Source organism: Leptodactylus fuscus, chromosome 10 (assembly GCF_031893055.1).
Source record: "Leptodactylus fuscus isolate aLepFus1 chromosome 10, aLepFus1.hap2, whole genome shotgun sequence".
Taxonomy (NCBI): Eukaryota; Metazoa; Chordata; class Amphibia; order Anura; family Leptodactylidae; genus Leptodactylus; species Leptodactylus fuscus.
In genome coordinates, this window is record NC_134274.1 from 51,318,256 (window position 1) to 51,341,566 (window position 23,311).

The following is a 23,311-nucleotide window of genomic DNA, read 5'->3' on the forward strand; positions in this document are numbered from 1 at the left end:
CACAATTTTTACTACTGGTATACAGTGCCATTGTCTGACTGGGAATTCAAAGAGTATATTGGGAATACAAATACCCTCATTTCTTGCTACTGCCATATAGTGCCAGTTTCTGACTGGGAATTCAAAGAATATATTGGGGTTACGTGCACCCACAATTTTTACTACTGGTATACAGTGCCATTGTCTGACTGGGAATTCAAAGAGTATATTGGGAATACAAATACCCTCATTTCTTGCTACTGCCATATAGTGCCAGTGTCTGACTGGGAATTCAAAGAATATATTGGGGTTACGTGCACCCACAATTTTTACTACTGGTATACAGTGCCAATTTCTAACTAGGAATTCAAAATGCGCAAGGCTCCCGGAAAGGGACGTGGACGAGGCCGTGGGCGAGGCCGGGGGAATGGTTCTGGGGAGCAAGGTAGCAGTGAAGCCACAGGGCGTCCCGTGCCTACTCCTGTGGGGCAGCAAGCATTGCGCCACTCCACAGTGCCAGGGTTGCTTGCCACATTAACTAAACTGCAGGGTACAAACCTTAGTAGGCCCGAGAACCAGGAACAGGTCTTGCAATGGCTGTCAGAGAACGCTTACAGCACATTGTCCAGCAGCCAGTCAGACTCTGCCTCCTCTCCTCCTATTACCCAACAGTCTTGTCTTCCTTCCTCCCAAAATTCCGAAGCTTTACAGAACAATAACCCAAACTGTCCCTGCTCCCCAGAGCTGTTCTCCGCTCCTTTCATTGTCCCTCAACCTGCCTCTCCACGTCACGATTCCACGAACCTAACAGAGGAGCATCTGTGTCCAGATGCTCAAACACTAGAGTCTCCTCCATCTCCGTTCGATTTGGTGGTGGATGACCAGCAACCCACCCTCATCGACGATGATGTGACGCAGTTGCCGTCAGGGCATCCAGTTGACTGGCGCATTGTGCGGGAGGAGGAGATGAGACAGGAGTTGGAAGAGGAAGTGGTGGATGATGAGGACACTGACCCGACCTGGACAGGGGGGATGTCAAGCGGGGAAAGTAGTGTGGATGTTGAGGCAGGTGCAGCACCAAAAAGGGTAGCTAGAGGCAGAGGTCAGCAGCTTAGGCGAAGCCAGGCCACACCCGGAATCTCCCAAGATGTTCCAGTTCGTACCCAGCCCCGAAAAACTCCCACCTCGAGGGCACGTTTCTCGAAGGTGTGGAGTTTTTTCAAGGAATGCGCCGAGGACAGATATAGTGTTGTCTGCACAATTTGCCTCTCGAAATTGATTAGGGGCTCTGAGAAGAGCAACCTGTCCACCACTTCAATGCGCCGTCATTTGGAATCCAAGCACTGGAATCAGTGGCAGGCAGCAACGGCAGGACAAAGGCCGCCTGCCGTTCACGCCACTGCCTCTGCCTCTGCCACTGCCACTGCTGACTGTGCTGGCGATGCACTCCAGAGGACGAGCCAGGACACCACTTCATCTGCCTCCGCCACTTTGTTGACTTCTACCTCATCCTCCCCTGGTCCTGTCTTATCTCCTTCTCCTGCACCATCAAAGGCACCATCAGGCGTTTCTTTACAACAACCCACCATCTCTCAGACATTGGAGCGGCGGCAGAAATACACTGCTAACCACCCACACGCGCAAGCCTTGAACGCCAACATCGCTAAACTGCTGGCCCAGGAGATGTTGGCGTTCCGGCTTGTTGAAACTCCCGCCTTCCTGGACCTGATGGCAACTGCGGCACCTCGCTATGCCGTCCCTAGCCGTCACTACTTCTCCCGGTGTGCCGTCCCCGCCTTGCACCAGCACGTGTCACTCAACATCAGGCGGGCCCTTAGTTCCGCGCTTTGCACAAAGGTCCACTTGACCACCGACGCGTGGACAAGTGCATGCGGACAGGGACGCTACATTTCACTGACGGCACACTGGGTGAATGTAGTTGAGGCTGGGACTGCTTCCCAAACTGGCCCGGTGTACCTCGTCTCCCCGCCTAACATTCCTGGCAGGGACACGAGAAGAACACCCCCCTCCTCCTCCTCCTCTACCGCCTCCTCCTCCGCCACCGCCTCCTCCTCCGCCACCGCCTCCTCCTCCGCTGTTAGATTGACCCCAGCTACGAGTTGGAAACGTTGCAGCACTGGCGTTGGTAGACGTCAGCAGGCTGTGCTGAAGCTGATCAGCTTGGGGGACAGACAGCACACTGCCTCCGAGGTGAGGGATGCCCTCCTCGATGAGACGGCAATATGGTTTGAGCCGCTGCACCTGGGCCCAGGCATGGTCGTTTGTGATAACGGCCGGAACCTGGTAGCAGCTCTGGAGCTTGCCGGACTCCAACATGTTCCATGCCTGGCCCACGTCTTCAACCTAGTGGTGCAACGTTTCCTAAAGAGCTACCCCAATGTTCCAGAGCTACTGGTGAAAGTGCGGCGCATGTGCGCCCACTTTCGCAAGTCGACAGTAGCCGCTGCTAGCTTAAAATCTCTCCAGCAACGCCTGCATGTGCCACAACACCGGCTTTTGTGCGACGTCCCCACACGCTGGAACTCAACGTTTCAGATGTTGAATAGAGTGGTTGAGCAGCAGAGACCTTTGATGGAATACCAGCTACAAAACCCTAGGGTGCCACAAAGTCAGCTGCCTCAGTTTCACATCCATGAGTGGCCATGGATGAGAGACCTTTGTGACATCCTACGGGTCTTTGAGGAGTCCACAAGGAGGGTGAGCTCTGAGGATGCGATGGTGAGCCTTACAATCCCGCTCTTGTGTGTTCTGAGAGAATCCCTGATTGACATCAGGGATAACTCAGATCACACAGAGGAGTTAGGGATAGCATCCGATCCGTCACAGCTGGAGAGTAGGTCCACACATCTGTCCGCTTCACTGCGTTTAATGGAGGAGGAGGAGGAGGAGGAGGAGGAGGAAGAAGAGTTGTCCGATGATGTGATGGTGATACAGGAGGCTTCCGGGCAACTTCGAATCGTCCCATTGTTGCAGCGCGGATGGGTAGACATGGAGGATGAGGAGGAAATGGAGATTGAACTTTCCGGTGGGGCCAGAGGAGTCATGCCAACTAACACTGTGGCAGACATGGCTGAGTTCATGTTGGGGTGCTTTACAACCGACAAGCGTATTGTCAAAATCATGGAGGACAACCAGTACTGGATCTTTGCTATCCTTGACCCCCGGTATAAAAACAACATCTCGTCTTTTATTCCGGTAGAGGGGAGGGCCAATCGCATCAATGCTTGCCACAGGCAATTGGTGCAGAATATGATGGAGATGTTTCCAGCATGTGACGTTGGCGGCAGGGAGGGCAGTTCCTCCAGTAGGCAACCAAGTTCTCACCGGTCCACACAAACGAGGGGCACACTGTCTAAGGTCTGGGACACCTTGATGGCACCCCCTCGCCAAAGTGCCGCCACGGAGGGTCCTAGTGTCACCAGGCGTGAGAAGTATAGGCGCATGTTGCGGGAATACCTTTCCGACCACAGCCCTGTCCTCTCCGACCCCTCTGCGCCCTACACGTATTGGGTGTCGAAGTTGGACCTGTGGCTTGAACTTGCCCTATATGCCTTGGAGGTGCTGTCCTGTCCTGCCGCCAGCGTCCTATCTGAGAGGGTGTTCAGTGCAGCCGGTGGCATCATCACTGACAAGCGCACCCGTCTGTCAGCTGAGAGTGCCGACCGGCTCACTTTGATAAAAATGAACCACCACTGGATAGAGCCTTCATTTTTGTGCCCACCTGTGTAAAGCACCCCAACATGAAACTCCATGTCTGTACTCAACCTCTCCAATTCCTCCGCATCCTCATACTCATCCACCATAAGCGTTGCACAATTCTGCTAATACTAGGCTCCCTCCAACATGATTTCCCCCAACTCTGCTGGTTAGAGGCTCCCTCCACCCTGATTTCCACCAACTCTGCTGGTTAGAGGCTCCCTCCACCCTGCTTTCCCACAACTCTGCTGGTTAGAGGCTCCTTCCACCATGAATTTGCCCAAACTGGGCTGTTTAGAGGCTCCCTCCACCATGAATTGGTCCAAACTGGGCTGGTTAGAGGCTCCCTCCACCATTAATTGGTCCAAACTGGGCTGGTTAGAGGCTCCCTCCACCATGAATTTGCCCAAACTGGGCTGTTTAGAGGCTCCCTCCACCATGAATTTGCCCAAACTGGGCTGTTTAGAGGCTCCCTCCACCATGAATTGGTCCAAACTGGGTTTTTTAGAGGCTCCCTCCACCATGAATTGGTCCAAACTGGGGTGGTTAGAGGCTCCCTCCACCATTAATTGGTCCAAACTGGGCTGGTTAGAGGCTCCCTCCACCATTAATTGGTCCAAACTGGGCTGGTTAGAGGCTCCCTCCACCATTAATTGGTCCAAACTGGGCTGGTTAGAGGCTCCCTCCACCATGAATTTGCCCAAACTGGGCTGTTTAGAGGCTCCCTCCACCATGAATTTGCCCAAACTGGGCTGGTTAGAGGCTCCCTCCACCATGAATTGGTCCAAACTGGGGTTTTTAGAGGCTCCCTCCACCATGAATTGGTCCAAACTTGGCTGTTTAGAGGCTCCCTCCACCATGAATTGGTCCAAACTGGGGTGGTTAGAGGCTCCCTCCACCATTAATTGGTCCAAACTGGGCTGGTTAGAGGCTCCCTCCACCATTAATTGGTCCAAACTGGGCTGGTTAGAGGCTCCCTCCACCATGAATTTGCCCAAACTGGGCTGTTTAGAGGCTCCCTCCACCATGAATTTGCCCAAACTGGGCTGGTTAGAGGCTCCCTCCACCATGAATTGGTCCAAACTGGGGTTTTTAGAGGCTCCCTCCACCATGAATTGGTCCAAACTGGGGTGGTTAGAGGCTCCCTCCACCATTAATTGGTCCAAACTGGGCTGGTTAGAGGCTCCCTCCACCATTAATTGGTCCAAACTGGGCTGGTTAGAGGCTCCCTCCACCATGAATTTGCCCAAACTGGGCTGTTTAGAGGCTCCCTCCACCATGAATTTGCCCAAACTGGGCTGGTTAGAGGCTCCCTCCACCATGAATTGGTCCAAACTGGGGTTTTTAGAGGCTCCCTCCACCATGAATTGGTCCAAACTTGGCTGTTTAGAGGCTCCCTCCACCATGAATTGGTCCAAACTGGGGTGGTTAGAGGCTCCCTCCACCATTAATTGGTCCAAACTGGGCTGGTTAGAGGCTCCCTCCACCATTAATTGGTCCAAACTGGGCTGGTTAGAGGCTCCCTCCACCATGAATTTGCCCAAACTGGGCTGTTTAGAGGCTCCCTCCACCATGAATTTGCCCAAACTGGGCTGGTTAGAGGCTCCCTCCACCATGAATTGGTCCAAACTGGGGTTTTTAGAGGCTCCCTCCACCATGAATTGGTCCAAACTGGGGTGGTTAGAGGCTCCCTCCACCATTAATTGGTCCAAACTGGGCTGGTTAGAGGCTCCCTCCACCATTAATTGGTCCAAACTGGGCTGGTTAGAGGCTCCCTCCACCATGAATTTGCCCAAACTGGGCTGTTTAGAGGCTCCCTCCACCATGAATTTGCCCAAACTGGGCTGGTTAGAGGCTCCCTCCACCATGAATTGGTCCAAACTGGGGTTTTTAGAGGCTCCCTCCACCATGAATTGGTCCAAACTTGGCTGTTTAGAGGCTCCCTCCACCATGAATTGGTCCAAACTGGGGTGGTTAGAGGCTCCCTCCACCATTAATTGGTCCAAACTGGGCTGGTTAGAGGCTCCCTCCACCATTAATTGGTCCAAACTGGGCTGGTTAGAGGCTCCCTCCACCATTAATTGGTCCAAACTGGGCTGGTTAGAGGCTCCCTCCACCATGAATTTGCCCAAACTGGGCTGTTTAGAGGCTCCCTCCACCATGAATTTGCCCAAACTGGGCTGGTTAGAGGCTCCCTCCACCATGAATTGGTCCAAACTGGGGTTTTTAGAGGCTCCCTCCACCATGAATTGGTCCAAACTTGGCTGTTTAGAGGCTCCCTCCACCATGAATTGGTCCAAACTGGGGTGGTTAGAGGCTCCCTCCACCATTAATTGGTCCAAACTGGGCTGGTTAGAGGCTCCCTCCACCATTAATTGGTCCAAACTGGGCTGGTTAGAGGCTCCCTCCACCATGAATTTGCCCAAACTGGGCTGTTTAGAGGCTCCCTCCACCATGAATTTGCCCAAACTGGGCTGGTTAGAGGCTCCCTCCACCATGAATTGGTCCAAACTGGGGTTTTTAGAGGCTCCCTCCACCATGAATTGGTCCAAACTGGGGTGGTTAGAGGCTCCCTCCACCATTAATTGGTCCAAACTGGGCTGGTTAGAGGCTCCCTCCACCATTAATTGGTCCAAACTGGGCTGGTTAGAGGCTCCCTCCACCATGAATTTGCCCAAACTGGGCTGTTTAGAGGCTCCCTCCACCATGAATTTGCCCAAACTGGGCTGGTTAGAGGCTCCCTCCACCATGAATTGGTCCAAACTGGGGTTTTTAGAGGCTCCCTCCACCATGAATTGGTCCAAACTGGGGTGGTTAGAGGCTCCCTCCACCATTAATTGGTCCAAACTGGGCTGGTTAGAGGCTCCCTCCACCATGAATTGGTCCAAACTGGGGTTTTTAGAGGCTCCCTCCACCATGAATTGGTCCAAACTTGGCTGTTTAGAGGCTCCCTCCACCATTAATTGGTCCAAACTGGGCTGGTTAGAGGCTCCCTCCACCATGAATTGGTCCAAACTGGGTTTTTTAGAGGCTCCCTCCACCATGAATTTGCCCAAACTGGGCTGTTTAGAGGCTCCCTCCACCATGAATTGGTCCAAACTGGGTTTTTTAGAGGCTCCCTCCACCATGAATTGGTCCAAACTGGGCTGGTTAGAGGCTCCCTCCACCATGAATTGGTCCAAACTGGGGTGGTTAGAGGCTCCCTCCACCATTAATTGGTCCAAACTGGGCTGGTTAGAGGCTCCCTCCACCATTAATTGGTCCAAACTGGGCTGGTTAGAGGCTCCCTCCACCATGAATTTGCCCAAACTGGGCTGGTTAGAGGCTCCCTCCACCATGAATTGGTCCAAACTGGGCTGGTTAGAGGCTCCCTCCACCATGAATTGGTCCAAACTGGGGTTTTTAGAGGCTCCCTCCACCATGAATTTGCCCAAACTGGGGTGTTTAGAGGCTCCCTCCACCATGAATTTGCCCAAACTCTGCTGGTTAGAGGCTCAATCCACCCTGATTTTCAAAACAAATGTTGGTGCCAACCTCAACTTACTACAAGGGCCAAATTCACTGCTGGTGACAAGCTCTCCTCACTGCAAGTGCCAAATACACATGTTTCAAGGTGTTTTCCTACTGTCAGAGAGGTGGTATTGAGTGTGTAAAGTGTGTAGTTGTTAGGCTGTGATGTTGGGGTAATAGAGGGTCTTTGGTGTGTTAGATGCCCCCAGACATGCTTCCCCTGCTGTCCCAGTGTCATTCCAGAGGTGTTGGCATCATTTCCTGGGGTGTCATAGTGGACTTGGTGACCCTCCAGACACGGATTTGGGTTTCCCCCTTAACGAGTATCTGTTCCCCATAGACTATAATGGGGTTCGAAACCCGTTCGAACACACGAACATTGAGCGGCTGTTCGAATCGAATTTCGAACCTCGAACATTTTAGTGTTCGCTCATCTCTAATAGCGATGTGAATTTATCCTCATTCTGAGCTTCTGACCGGTCTCTCCAACATACAGATTTTCAGTGGAACATTTGGTGCACATTATTAAATACACTACAATAGGTGTGTTACAGGTGAACGTACCTGGGATTTTACATTCCCTGTTAAGAGTTTGTTATCTCTATCTTGTTGGTGGTCAGTATGTGACGGGAAGTTTTGCACCTTTTCTGTCTGCATGGAAATGTTCCTGTGTTAGTTGGAGGTGACAGTGAGCTGCTGACAACCATATTCCTGAGGTTTGGTGGCTGTCTATAGCACAGGAGAGGGGGGTCTGGAAATATCGATTTTAGACGGTGGTCTTTTTACAGTGGTGGATGTAATTTGTATGTGATTCCTCTAAGCATCTCCAGGTGTTGGTTATATGTGACGACCAGGGGCACCCGATTGTTTTCCTGTTTGGTATTGTATTTTAATAACTCCGATCTTGGTATTCTGGTGGCCCTGGTGATTTGGTTATCAATTGTTCTTGGATGGTAATCCTGCCTCAAGAATATGTTTTTGAGGCCTTCAAGGTGTTTGTCTCTATCTAGACCACCGTCTAAACTCGATATTTCCAGACCCCCCTCTCCTGTGCTATAGACAGCCACCAAAACTCAGAAATATGGTTGTTAGCAGCTCACTGTCACCTCCAACTAACACAGGAACATTTCCATGCAGACAGAAAAGGTGCAAAACCTGCCCTCACATACTGACCACTGACAAGATAGAGATACCAAACTCTAACAGGGAATATAAAATTCCAGGTACGTTCACCTGTAACACACCGAATGTAGTGTATTTAAAAATGTGCGCCAAATGTTCCACTGAAAATCGGTATGCTGGAGAGACCGGTCAGAAGCTCAGAATGAGGATAAATTCACATCGCCTTACAATTAGAGAACAAAGAATGGACCTTCCCGTGCCAAAACATTTCTGCAATGAAGATCATAATATCACCAATGACATGAAAATTTTGGTTTTAAGAGGGAATGTTAAATCAAGGAAAGAGCGACGGATTTATGAGTACAAGCTGATGACCCTGCTTCAAACACTGGAGGAAGGGATGAATCTGTCACATAGGTTCATGGCATCTTACAGAAATCACTGAACTGAGACAGCCATAAAAGACACTCTGTGAACTGATAAGAACCTGGGAACTGTGGGATTGTTTACTTGTGTATACCAATAACCTTACTTCCCACTTCCTCCCTCCCTCCTAAAATTCTATTCCCAGTGTCCTTTTGTACATAAATATGCTGCCTTCAGAAATTGATTTTAAATTTACTTGAGAAAGAAGCCGAGAGCTTTGAAACATTGTAATCTGTCATCATTATGAGTTAGCCATTAAAAAAGGTATCAACTACTGAAGACTCAAGTTTTGTTTTTTTTTGTTTTTTTTTTTATATATTTCCTACCCGCTGGCTAACACAGTACAAAAACAAACATTTTCCTTATGAATAATACAGTGCAGTCTGCAGACACCATGTTACATAGTGAGGGGAGTGGAGCAGTGTAATATACAGGTGTGTGGGAAAAGATTCAATGTAACTTATAAGATACTTGCTCATTCTGAGCTTAGGAGTCCAGTGAAGTCCAACTCCTTTCCTCCTATATTACCACCCACTGGACTCTTAAGACCAGAATGAACACAGATTCAAAGGAATAAGATGCAAGTCACTCTGTCTCCTACCCACAAAGTATAAATCAGTCTTCTCAGCTACGCCTGCTCTATAACATGCTGCCTGCAGATTGGCACTTTAGTGTGACATTATCCCTTACACCCCTTTGTGTATTACTGGTAGTATTGCAATCTATAGTATAAACTTTTTTATTTATTTATCTTTTAAGTATAAAAAAAATCTAATCTGCTATTGAAACATAAAAATATTCATCTCATAAGGTCAACATAATAACGTGAAAAAAAGCAAACTGGTTAGTTTTTTGTTTCCCACTTCCACCTCTACCGTATGCTGAATTTATTTTACTGGTTTTAGAAGCATATCATATGTAATATTAAAAGGTGCTATTAGTAAGTGCAATTTGTCCTGCAAAAATCAAGCCCTCATATGCCTGGTTAATGGGAAAATGAGAAAGAAAAACAAACTTGCAAAAATGGAAATATTGCCCTATCCTCAGCGGTACACTGTCTACCAATAAGTATTTGGACACCCATGCAAATGAAAATATCTGTGGTGTCACACCTTCTGCCATTAAATAACGTGTAGGAAACAGCATTAACTTTAGTGCATTGGCATTAGTCGTATGCAAGATGCCGCGAAGTGCAGAGTTGTCCGATTTTGAGAAAGGGTAATTGTTGGGTACCACAGAAATGGTCGATCCTTGAGCGACATACAGGTAGCAAGCGAACTGAATTATCCAAAATTGACAGTGGCCTAAGTAATTACACAGTGGAAGGTGAATGGTGATTGTCGGAATGTGCCCCGAGTCGGCAGACCCCCGAAACTGGGAGATAGAAACCGACGGGTTCTGGCCAGAGAAATTTGGAAGAACCGCACCCAACTAATGGCTCACATACAACGGGAGTTTCAACAGGCATCCGGGAGTATTGTGTCTATCAACACCATCCGTAAGGAAGCGTCTGCTGGGTTCTACCAACTATTTAATATGAATAAATGTTGTTTTTCTATTCTACCACAGGTGTCCATATACTTATTGGTAGACCGTGTATTAAGGTTCGCCACCCCTACCAACATCAGTTCTTAGCATCCTTTATTAGGTACTGCTCTACTGATTCCAGCACAGTTGGAATTTTTTTCCAAGTCCCCGCTATTTCCAAGCAGTCAGTGCAGTTAGGTTTGATGCCTAATTATACTTACTATTGTCAAGAGGGTGGTCTCAGGGCAGGGCTTGCAAACACATGATTCTGAGCTGTCTGACGCTGTTCAATCAGATTAAAACAGTGTCAAGGAGCTGAACATGATACCCCCTCACCTATCTCTACCTGAGACTCCAAACTTGACATATCAGGTTCCAAAACTAAGTGCTCTGGTTGCTTGAAAATAGTTAAGTCTAGAGAAAAAAAAAATGTGCTGGAATCAGTGAAGTAGTAGCTATTAAAGGATGGTCCTCTTTATGTCGTATTATTTAGTTGTTCCAATCACCTGGTTTACACGACTGATTGGCTATTGCAATTATATACACATTTTTTTTCCACCTGGATAAAAAAAAAAAAAAAAATCAAACACACAACTACATATACAAACAAGCATGCTGGGTAATATATTTTTTGCACACTGCTACATAGTTGGCATTGTTAATGCAGTAGTTCAGCCAGTGACAACTGCTGTTAGGAGCACTTGCGAATCACTGAAATACCATCAAGAGCTCCAAGGAAAAACAGATATTTACACAGCTGCTTCAGCTGGCACACTTTGTGAGCTGGCTCCAACCACATTGTTTCAAACCCAGAGTCACTGAAAATTCTCAAGAGATCCTGCTAAAAATTGGAATCTTCAGAGCTGTAGAATAAAGGAGCCATTCTGTTTATATGTGCACAGTATACAAACAATCCACCTCTAAAATAAACCAAGAAGTGACCAGAGTATGGCGACTGCTACACAGAAAGCCCTGAAAACTGATACAAGGGATTTAAAAACCTCAAAAAAAAATACAAACTGTAAGTACATTTTTATATACACATTGAAAATGGTCAGCAATGTCCAATAGGCATTGTGACTGGCTTGTATGACTGTAACATACAACCATAACATCAACAGTACATAGCGGGTCCCGTACTTGTATTATCAGAAGGTCTCAGACTGTAAAAAGTCCATGACTAAAAATCACACTTCAAAATGACTATTCATGCAATAGCTTACTAACTAAAGGGTATCCACTGCATGGTGGTGGTTCTGGAAAAATGCAGCACCTCTTCTATTCTATGAACAGGAGTGGTGCTGTAAGCACCGCTCATCCACTGGCAACTTCCGGTACCTGAAGACTGCTAGAGCAAATGATCTGAGCTGGTCCAGGTTTTGGATTCTGACAGATCCCATACTAATGAGACCTATCCTGTGTATAGGTCATCATTCTGAAAATTCAACTTGGCGCCAGATAACCACTTTAAAAGGGTTATGCAGGATTGAAAAAAATGGCTGCCACCTTCTTCTCAGGAAGTGACCGCATGTTCAGTGGTCACATGACAATGCTACAGTTTAGTCCAGGGGTCAGCACCCTAGGCACTCCAGCTGCTGTGAAACTATAACTCCCAACATGCTCCATTCACTTCCATGGGAGTTCCAAGAACAGCAGAGCAGGTATGCATGCTAGGAGTTGTAGTTTCACAACTGCTGGAGTGCCTAGGTTGCCTAACCCTGGGTTACAATGAATGGGACTGAGTTGCAGCATGGCTGTATGACCAACTGACGTGATGTCACTAACTGATTATTTGCAGTGGTCCATCCACACATTAAAGGGAGTCTATCATTGGCTATAGTGATTTTTAACTAAGCATATATTTGCATAGCCTAGATATACCTTTCATTCATTAATCCTCCCAGCCAATTTTGAATTAGCCCGGCTTTTATTGATATGCTAATTAGCCACCAGGAAGCACTGGATGTTCACTGAGCACAGTGTGATGTGTATAAATAGGGGGAAGTGAGAGCAGGGAAGGCTGCTGCTGACTTCTCAACATGACTGCTTCCCTTTAAATAAGAATTTAAGATATCTGGATGGATACAAAAACACAAGTATGAGAAAGCAATTCTTTCAATTACTTAATGAACATTGCCAAGTAAGCATCATGTGCACCATAACATGATGTCACCAATGCCACCGTTGTCTCATGTGGGTGTATTTATGGACATCAAGTCTTGAATTTAAGTCACAGTAGTCATTCTGCACCTGACCTTTCAGAAAGGCCACCCCTCTCCTCCTCTTTTATCACCTGCAGAGACATGCTCTGTCAGCTTATGCAGGACTCGTGTGATGTTTCCCTTTAAAGTTTGCAGCGCTCAGCCTGTCCTGCAGATGCTCCGGTGTCACAAGGACTGGCAGATGACACCGCTGATGACATTCTATGAATGCCACGTGGTGTTCAGTAATATACACACTTGTGACACTGTACAACGCATGATGCTACAACTTACTGTAACTGGAAACCAACGCAGCTGTTGATGGCACGGCTCTTTTTCAATGAACTGTGAAGGCAGACCATATAAAACTATGACTATGTTAAGAGCAACTGTGAGGGTTCACCTAGCAGAATGGGTATTTAACCAAGTGGCAACCTACAATTATAACCTTCACATAGTAAAGGGTGAAGAAAAAGTTAATATACTATGTGTTTGGTCTCTTCTCTTTCTTCTAAACTTTTTACTATTTGGAAAGCTATTTGTTACTTCTTTACAAGTACCATATACCACTATAATAGCCACATGCTGTAGCTGTATATATGGAACACATTATACACAGTGTAGTAAATACAAAAAAAAAAAACAACAAAATGGTGCACTCTTGTAAAAAAAATAAAAATAAATAAAAAAATAAAACAAATGGAGCGCACTGCTCACTGAAAACATGCTCAAATGTACATAACATGTGCACACAACCATGACAATATGGAAACACTCATTGGCTTAGCTGGCTGCTAAGTAAATGGAGAAGGGTGCACAATTGAAATAAGATTTACAATATAAAGCTAGGTTCACATTACCGTTGTTTTAATGTCCATTGCTGTCATTCGTCATAGGATGACTGCAACGGACAATGACTGTTGCAGAGAATGGACTCAGACTGAGTTTGCATTTGTTCCCAAAGACACTGAACAATATGATGGACATGATGGGGAGCCTGCCACATTGAACACGGTGATGAATCTGAAGACAGCATGTTACAGAGCTGAAGAAGCTAACCAAATTGATATAGTCAGGGTGGGCCATAAGTCTGGATACACCCAGAAAAAATGGAAGTGGTTGCTGATATCACCTTACCGTTTGTGGCATATTAGTACATGGGAGGTGGAAACATATTAGACTGTGTGACCCCCATGGCGGCCATTTGTTTCTCTTGTGCAATTCTCCTTGTGTTTGATGTGTCACATGACCCTCTTGCAATTGAAAAAAGTAAAGTTAAATCCAAAATGGCGGCTTTGCAGCAGTCATGGGTATCACCCGTCCTCAAATGTTTCCCCCCTCCCATGTACTAATATGCCACAAACAGTACGGTGATACCAGCAACCACTTCCATTTTATCTGGAAATTGCAACTTATTAACTGAACTGTCTGCTCTTCTTATGTCTAGTGGGCAGACCTAACTAATGATGCACATGTTATCCATTTAGTGAGACTGCCCACTAGACTCCTAGGTATAAGAGATTCATTTATATAGAGAACCTCTCACCATCTCTCTCACCATCTCCACTTGTTTGCATCCTTCAATAATTGCTGCTTATTGCATTTTGTTTCAGCACCCAATATACTAATTAGGTTCTCTACTGTCAGGTGGGTGGTGCTGGGTTGGGGAAGACAGCCTGGTACCGCCCGGAGTAAAGAGCCTAATGAAACGGAAATTACTGCTAGCGTATGCTAGGAGCTACAAAAATAATTCCAACTTCTAAAGGATGGAAAGAGCTGGAGCCGGTTGAGATGGTAAAAGGTCTGCTTTAACCCCCTGCTTATTTTGGGCTTAGAAGCCCATTGGGCGTTCCTACCCAGTGACTGCCACTTATTTCTTATAGGGAAGGCTGTCAATCACTTGGTGACCCGGCTAGTGATCTCCTAAGCACCTCCTGCTCTATAACATGCTGCCTACAGATGGAACAGCATCTTCTATGCGATTTGCTCTCTTTAGGCAATCAGGAAAAATAAATATAGTACAGTATTTCTCCAGAATACTTTAAGATGAATGATACTTTCATCATCTCATACTAGCTCTTGCTATAGTGAGGAGCAATTGTTAAAGGAATCCTATCACTCACACACAATTTTTTCTAGGTACCACATCGGAATAGCCTTAAGAAAGGCTATTTGTCTCCTACTTTTAGTCGTCTTCTCCGCACCGCCGTTCGCCTACAATCCCGTTTTTTTCTCGGTATGCAAATGAGTTATCTCGCAGCACTGGTGGCGTCCCCAATGCTGCGAGAGAACTCTCTCCAGTGCCGCCTCCTCTTCTTCAGCAGCGTCATATTCATCCTCCGGCGGTGGCTTGTAACTTCTAGGCCTCTGGCCTTGGGCAGACTGCGCATATCCACAGGCCACGAGAAAATGGCCCAAGGCCTAAAAGTTACAAGCCACCGCCGGAAGAAGAAGCTGAAGATGACGCTGCTGACGAAGATGGAGGCGGCGCTGGAGAGAGTTCTCTTGCAGCACCAGTGCTGTCAGAGAGCTAATTTGCAAACCGGGAAAAACCGGGATTGTAGGCGAACGGCGGCGTGGAGAAGACATCTAAAGGTAGGAAAAGATTAGCCTTTCTTAAGGCTATTACGACGTGGAACCTAGAAAAAATTGTGTGTGAGTGATAAGATCCCTTTAAATATTATCATTAAACCAAAATTTTAGAGGAGGTCAAGTACAGCATATCGTAATCTTGCAAAGAAATAGGGACCCTGAATAGTGAAAACATAAAAATATGATGTTCACTGAACACCTGTCTCTGAAAACGTGCAAAAGAGGTTACATGCTAAATCAAACTTGTCACATTGAAGATGCAGAAGGATATATATAGCTGGGCTAAAAAAGGTTTTAGTAGGACTTGAAATTTATTCATTTATAGAAGTGTTTATGGGGTTTTCAGGGCAAAAAATGTTTTTTTTTTTTAAAAAAGGTCTGTTAGTACTATTAATGGGTTAATAAATGCACCCATATACCTTTAGCTGTGTTTTGAGTGATTTCTGGGTGTCTTTGGGAGCTCCTGGTATTAGTTTACAGGTTTCAGCTTCCTGCTATGTAACTAACCCCCCTTTACTGTCTGCCTCTCTCCCATACACCCCCGGCCTTCCCTGTCTCTCTAGCTATCTTGCCCACTACTACCCCTTCCCTATCTACTCAGCCCAACCCCTGACCCCATTATATTCTTACCCCTCTTCCTGCAGGACGCTCCCTCCTTCTTTTATGACCGCCGATGCACACTCTTGTCCCAGCGCTGCTCTGTGCTCTTCAGCGATGATCCACCTATACTGCACAGGAGTGGGAGCCGTGCAGTAGAGGTGGATTATTGGACGCAGAGCAGCGCTGGGACAAGGGCCCGCAGTAAGAAAAGGAGGAGCCGTCCCGCAGGAAGAAGATAATATCATTATACATTTATATTGCCAGTATGTCGAGTTGAAGCATTTGCCAATGGGGGATGGTCACTTAAAAAATGGCTTTATCTTCGATTTTATACAACCAAAAAAAGTGTTTTTGGTATCACATCAAAGCAGAGATTCTCAAGATTGCAGCATTCGCTATAAAATAACCTAATATCACTAGTTGAAAACACAGCTTTGTATGCCGCCGTTCATGCTGCACATAAAAATCACATTCCCAACTGTCTTTTTAACTAGTAATATCTCCATTTTCTGAACATTACCCCTTTGGCACTTCAGCTCTACATACTAAACTGAGTACAGGTGTATGGGATAAGCTCTCCCTGGTAATGCCTAGGTAGAGAATTGCTAATGGGAACTGATTTCTATTACAAGAAAGTTGGAGATGTTTAGTGAACCTTCTTCTAATACCGTAGCAAAGAAAAAAAAAACTTCATCAAACAAAAAGACAAAACAGAAATTATAACCATCTATTTTAGGAAGCTATAGCAAAAGCCATAGATCACCTCAGAGATGTAGACATTGCGTCATATTAGACTTTATTTTTTAGAAGCTTCATTGTACTGTAATGAGGATTGTACTGTGGCGGAGGTACATTGGTTAAGAATCCATCGTGTGTCCATTTGAGCAGGTGATAGGAAACCTTCAGCTAATACATACAAGGTGAAAACCACTCACTGAAGACAAGTTTATGATTCAGACTAAATAACAATTCGGGTATTTGTTGCCAATATTATTTCATTTCTTCCCAGAGAAACCAGAAAGAGGACAGAAAAGCCGAGAGCTGCTTAGCATGCAAAGTAAAGTTAGTAGCACATCAATGGAAAAAAAAACTCCACATCAGGGTCAAATGGGACTCCATGCCAAACTTCACCACTAAGGTACACAACATGTCCTGCCCCTGAGCATGCAGGCACTGGCATGCAGTTTCACAGGGGCAGGAGTACAGGACACAGGAGGGGAAAAGGAAGTCAAGAGAGGAAGGAAATCAGTAGGGGAAAAAAAATCAGATTCAGGTTTATAGTATTTGGGGTTTGGGTCAACTCATGCCACGTACCTTGCTCAGCCAAGTTGGCAGCACTGGTGGCGGCTGCAACGGGGGCGGAGCTCTGCCTGCCAACTGATTGGACAAAATCATTCAGTGGGAGGAGCCGCAACAATGCAACAAAAGTCCAAATGAGCAACAATAAACGCAAGATGCAAGTCAAATAAGCATTGATTAAAAAAAGTATGACAAAACTCAACAGAATTGTATGAAGCTAAAATAGACTTTCAGTGCACATGTATATTAATATCACATTTGCCTAGAGAAGTGGTTGGGGTGGACCTTGCAAAGCACAAAAGACTCTTCGCTTTCTTTCTGTGATGCTAAGATGAAAAACCACCAGATATACTATATGTTTCACTCTCAGGCACTGAGTGATAGCCAAGATTGAAGGCAACAGCAAGCATTCACTTCCATATTCATTTTGGGTGGCTAAATGACCAGCCAACAAGCAAAGGATGCCAAGAGGTGCAACATCCCCACCTGCAGGGTCTTCCTTTTTCTCTCTTCTGTTAACGGCACCTAGTTTTCAATTATAGAAGACCTATTAGATAAGATGTGATCACAATGCATCTGACATGCTGCAGCTCACGTTGCATTGCCACACTCTACAGAATGCCATATTCAAGCATATCTTAATGACTCTTGTGTGCTCGCAAAGTTCCCCGACCTTCTCAAGCAAAATAATAAACAGCATAAAAGAAAACTCTACTGCAACAAGCCAAAAGGATAGAGAGGGAAGTGTAGCGAGTCAGTAGGATGAAGGGGTTTTTGAAGAATTAAGAGACTGTGGGAAGAGGAAGGAAGCGTGGCAATAAGCCAGTGGTTCCACTTATACTCTACCAAACTTTAAGGCATTGGAGGAGGAGGAGGGGGAAAAAAAGGGGTCTCTTGTGTGTGATTGGCGGGTGTTAAACACAGCAAGAAATTACAAGATAGAAAAAGATAAAATACATTAAAAATACGTGACATCTGTAAAATGGAAGGCACTGTAGCATTACAAAGGTCTAGAAAATGTGGCCGTGTTGCCATTAGCAACCAGAGTTCAACTCTTATATTGTAAAGTAAACTTGGATTGTTAAGGGGCGCACGCCTACTTATTTCCTGAGAAAAAAAAAGAGGCCATAGAGGAAGGGGAAGCTTTGTCTCTGTTCATATGTGCATAGTGGTTCATGTTAAAAATGGAAACCAAGACACAACGCTGAATCCATTACATGATGAATACCAACAGCGCCCAAAGGACTCCAATGACCTAAAATGGGGTCTGTTGGGTTTCATCAGCGTCTATAGCAATACTGCATAAGTTAAAGGTGACTGAAACTTTGATGGAGGAGCTTAATGGAGCTTCTAAAGGAAAAGGAACAGAGACTTGTGCCGAGGTCCCGATGGAGTATACTTTATATTATATTGACAGCAGCATCAATGACAGCGATATCAACATGCAAAAAGCAACAGTCACTATATATGCTTAAATCATTCAGGAAGCAAAAGCACGTGGACAAGTCTAAGTTTACAGTGTTCAAGTGAATTGTCCATTAAATCAAGAACATGACTGCAGATATAACAATCCATGCACTGGAATGAGGTCCATGATCTAAAAGAGGAAAAACTGCCCTCCAATAGCACCATTACTATGACTTTGTATTAATCAAGGGCTAGTTCACATGGGGCGTGGAATGGCGGATTTTGGTCCTGATTCTGCCGCGGGAAGGCATGTCAGAATAGGGCCAAAATGCGCCGGCCATGACTGCCGTGGCTTCCCGCTCTGGAGTAGGCCCAGTCAGGGAGGGTGCTACTGTGAGACGGACGCCGGGGCTGAATCAGCCGCGAAATCCACCTGAAGAAAGGGCAGCTTGCTTCTTTTTTCCATCAGCGGCAACATGCTAGCGGTCTACATAGACCTCTATTGTGAGAGGGCGAATTATGACGTGGATTCAGCGCCAAAATCTGCCCCCTCTAGCCCCATGTGAACGAGCCCTTATAGGCCATAGTCTGATGTAATATACTATAAAAGAAGTGTAACATAACATGTACTTACAGCAATTTCACCACATGAAGTACAAAGCTAAAACTGCTAAACTTTCCAACCACAGAAAGTAGTGGGCGAAATTTGACAAAATTCTGGCGTAATTTGTACCAAAAACTGTCCAATATGTTTTGTGTCACAAGTGTTTTAGACAATTTTTAGACTGAAAAAGGAAAAATCGCTGCTGCCACATTCGGCTACACTGTGGGAGCCTTTGTGACTCTGCCGCATCTACAAGATAAGACTCTACCTCAGAATAAGGCAATAAATCAATAACCAACCAGCAGCCTCCTCCTCCCCTCCCCATAGGCTTCTGTAAGTGAATACAGAGACCTAAAATCAGCCTGTACAGATTTAATTTATTTATGGTTTCTCTTTTGTATAATAACTGGAGATACACTTTAAATTCATGGTCTCTTATTATTGACCGTTATCTTACAGCCAGACACGGGTTTGAGATAAGGAGGGAGTTAGATAACTGATCTGGCAAAATCATTTCTTATACATTTCTTACTGCTTTGACTAATATGAAGCAGAACTAAATCCAGTGAGAAAAAGAACAGTCAATAAAATACTTTTTCTTAATTTCTGCTGACCTAGTTGGCAACTATGGGTCCAGACTCTATTACTGGCCATACATTTCTCCTGCAGTGGGCATGACTAACCAAGTTATAACTGCTTGCAGTAAGAGATATTTCTCTGCACTCCGGCCAAATAGGCATTTAGAATAGGATAGCCTTCACTTTAAGGGATGGAGTTGCTTGGATCGATATTTTATCGATCTTTATTTTCTGCATTTAGAGTTCTTTAAAAAGAGGTTTCTAGTTGATTGGGGAAAATATTACAAAATGATAGACAAAAGACTCATCCCTACAATCCTCCACCTACGCAGTGCAGGTGTTATGGCGGTCTTTATTAAAGGTGCCAGTGAGGACGTGTTGACTGGACATTCCAGTAGTACAGTTGCAGCACATTGGAGCTGGCAGCTGGTAAACAAGGACTGGCAGGGGACCATTTTTTTGATTTAGTAAATATGTTCAGGACACACGGGGCAATGCTGATCCCATTCATAAAGTTAATGTATAGCTGTTGTTTATGTTATACGGGTCACCTTTTCGGTCTCTGCTAGCTTTAATGGGAGAACAGTTTGTGAACTACTTAGATTTTTTTGTATTGCCAAATAAGAACAAATATTCATATTCCCTACAGGCTGGACAAAATAAAGCAGAAGCCAACAAATTCCTTTATGGTGCCAAGGAAGACATGTATCTAATGATGTCAATGGAAAGGACTCCCAAAGGTTGTGCAAGTGCTTGAATTGAAGTGAATTACTTACTTGGCTTCTGGCATGCCTGTGGTGGGTTTGCACGTGACTTTTACCATCTGTCCCTAGGGTGCCACATATCATTCAGCCCAGCAGTAGCAAACCCTATGGTGTTCTTGTACCTAAAGGTCCCTTCTGAAGTGGGAAGCCCCTTAATCTGTAAAAGGATTGTTGGGAGGATTTTTTTTTTTTTTAAACAGCCTCAAAATGGGTTAAAAACGTACCAGTACTCACCAATGTTCCTCTGGCCTCGTCTGTGTGTGGCTAAAGGGAGCACAATGTACAGGCTGCCAGGGAACCAGGACAACATGGAAACGGGTAGCAGACGATAAGTACAGCAAGTATTGGATCTTATGTTTTTAACCCATCCTCAGACTTTTCTTAAAAATATATTTCGACTCTGAATAACACCTTTAGGCTAAGGGCTCGTTCACATCTGCGCCCGGGGTCTCAGTTATGCAGGTTTCCATTTCCTGCACGATACTGGGCAGGAGACGGAAAAATGCAGTCATGTTTCAAACCCATTCATTTGAATGGGTTTGAAAAGTATCCGGCCGTGAGCGCCCGTGAGCGTTTTATGCTCTCCGCGGCCAAACTGTTTTTTTGTTGTTGTTTTTTTTTTAACCGGACACAAAGTTAGACATGCAGGACTTTGTGTCTGTTTAAAAAAAAAAAAAACAAAAAAAAACCGGTTTAGCCGCGGAGAGCATAAATCGCTCACGGCCGGACTCGGTCTGACAGGTTTGGCGGAAGACAGAAACCCGAACGCTGGCGAGAACCCAGAGTAAGTCACCACGTAGCAATGCGCAGCCGAAAAACGCTGCGGAAAACACTGTGGCAGAAACACATTGTTTTTCCACATCTGCGTTTTTCTAAGAAAGTCCCAATAGCTTTCTCTGCACACTTTCTGCTTCTGTTATACCTGTATGGAAAATGCCAGGGTTTCTGTAGGTATAATTGGTATGTGGCAATAGAATTAGCCATAATCCCATCCAATTTACAGATACTGTAAAATATGGTGTTTTCATAATGTGGGGTCCCAGCCTTAGGGTTGAGTTAAAGATGAGTTGACTTTTTTTTATTTGCAAAAACTTTAAATGTTTGTAATTCTCCATCACATAAGAAAAGAGCCAAATACCACGAAACACAATCGGCATTGGGGGTTTATGACAAAAGACAATAACCAAAAAGGCAGTCATTAATATTAAACAGAAGGCATAAACTGACATTAAAGTGAAGTGTGTATCTTTCGAAGAAAATTCCACTCATGGTTAGATAATGGAAAATATTAAATTCCTTGTCCCTTATGTGACGCTTGTGCCAGAAACAAAAATACACAAGTTGAAAACATAATTAACACTCAGTGCATAGAAGCGAATGTGAACCAGCTCGGTTATAGCGACCTAAAGGAGGAAATCTTTATTATGTCAGTACAAAGCCAGTACAGTAGGAATTAAAAATAAGCGCACCCTGAATGTAAGTTATTAGATCTTAGTGCAACATTCACTCCCATGCTCAGAAAGCAGCTTTTGACTATAATAAAAGCAGAACGTCTCAACCCACAGTACTTAAAATTCATTACAGAAAAATTATTTTATCGCTATTACTAAATTACCAATCATTCTGGGTTAGGCATTCATGTAATAATCTCAACACCTACATGGAAGGCTACACCATATTTTCTACATTTCTTCCTCATGCTGCTTGAAGCAAGCTCTATGGACAGCAATGCATTTATGTATGTATTTCTAAACCAACTATAGCTTTAACACTCCATGACATCTGACAACATTTCCTTAAAATAACTCTGGGGCGTCTTTCCTAAGACTTGGCACTGTGATGTTCCTGTGATATTTCTTATAGAAATGTATACATGAATCGACAACTAGGCTTGACCATTCCATTAGTCAATAAGGTGTGTCCTTATGTTCACACTACCATTGTCTGTTGCTGTCATCTGAAATAGGTAGTAGAGTATGGACACAGACGGAGCCCCCTCCATATACGCAGGTTCCCATTGACTCTAATATAATTGACAGATACCTGATGTAGAGGGCACTGTCTGCATCTGTCATTTCAAGTCCATTGTTCTCGCCCTGTGACATTGAGAGCAATGGACATTGAATAATGGTAAGGGGGCATTCACACAAAGTAACGCAGCGCTGATTCTGGCATGATAACTCGCAGCAGAATCAGCGCTGATAAAAAGACTCCCACTTACTTCAATGGGTTCCATTTAATGCGCGTAACACATTGAAATCAATTGGAGTCTTTTAATCAGCGCTGATTCTTCCATGAGTTATCGTGGCAGAATCAGCGCCCCGTTACTACGTGTGAATGCACTCCAATGTGAACCCACTTACAGGTCAGACACTGACCAATTACTGCATGAAGATGCCCTATTGGGAATGGGAATATCCAGCTGTCAATTTCTTCATACACTTCTAAGCAGAATGAGTGAGGAACTGTCCAACATAAAGTATAAAGAAAAGATACTCCAGAATTATTACTTTATGTGGAATACGAGAATATAGAAAAAAAAGAGACCTCTGTGGGAAAAAATATTAAACTGGATGGAATGTAAGATGATAATATTTAATTGAAAAAAAAATCAAAAGCTCATGTCATCTAACAATATAAGACATTTAAACTTCATAGGAACCTAAATGTATTATTACTACCTGGAAGAGAACCTTTAACATGCAAGTGCAATCTACATACAACAAGTGACAGAGCAGGAGCTGAACTGATGGATATGCAGTTATCTGGGAAATAGCCAATATAACTTGTACTTTATTCATATAAATCTTAGGCCATAGGTGTCCAGCTGTTAGTCCTACTAGGTGACTGACAAGCTTCCCTACATAACTGAGAATACAGAGATCACCGAATAGGACCTCAGATGTCACCACTAAGAGAAGAGAAATTTAAAGGGGTTTTCCAAGCAGAAATATAATGGTCTGTTAGTGCTAGTGATGGGTTAAT

General features: G+C 45.0%; 1 protein-coding gene across 24 annotated transcripts in view; it reads right to left on the reverse strand.

The window, feature by feature from the left end:
- Nucleotides 1–23,311, reverse strand: part of CAMK2G (calcium/calmodulin dependent protein kinase II gamma) — a 230,739-nt gene that overhangs the window by 50,341 nt on the left and 157,087 nt on the right. For 8 of the 24 annotated variants that reach the window (XM_075258050.1, XM_075258054.1, XM_075258056.1 and 5 more), the window contains exons 13-14: nt 17,460–17,498; nt 16,989–17,051 (exon numbers count right to left, since the gene is read on the reverse strand). The exons of 8 other annotated variants lie outside the window; for them this stretch is intronic. In XM_075258050.1, coding sequence (XP_075114151.1) covers nt 16,989–17,051; nt 17,460–17,498 — 102 coding nt within the window. The remainder of the gene's footprint in view (nt 1–16,988; nt 17,052–17,459; nt 17,499–23,311) is intronic. 8 more of the 24 variants (XM_075258052.1, XM_075258058.1, XM_075258061.1 and 5 more) reach the window with 1 other exon arrangement.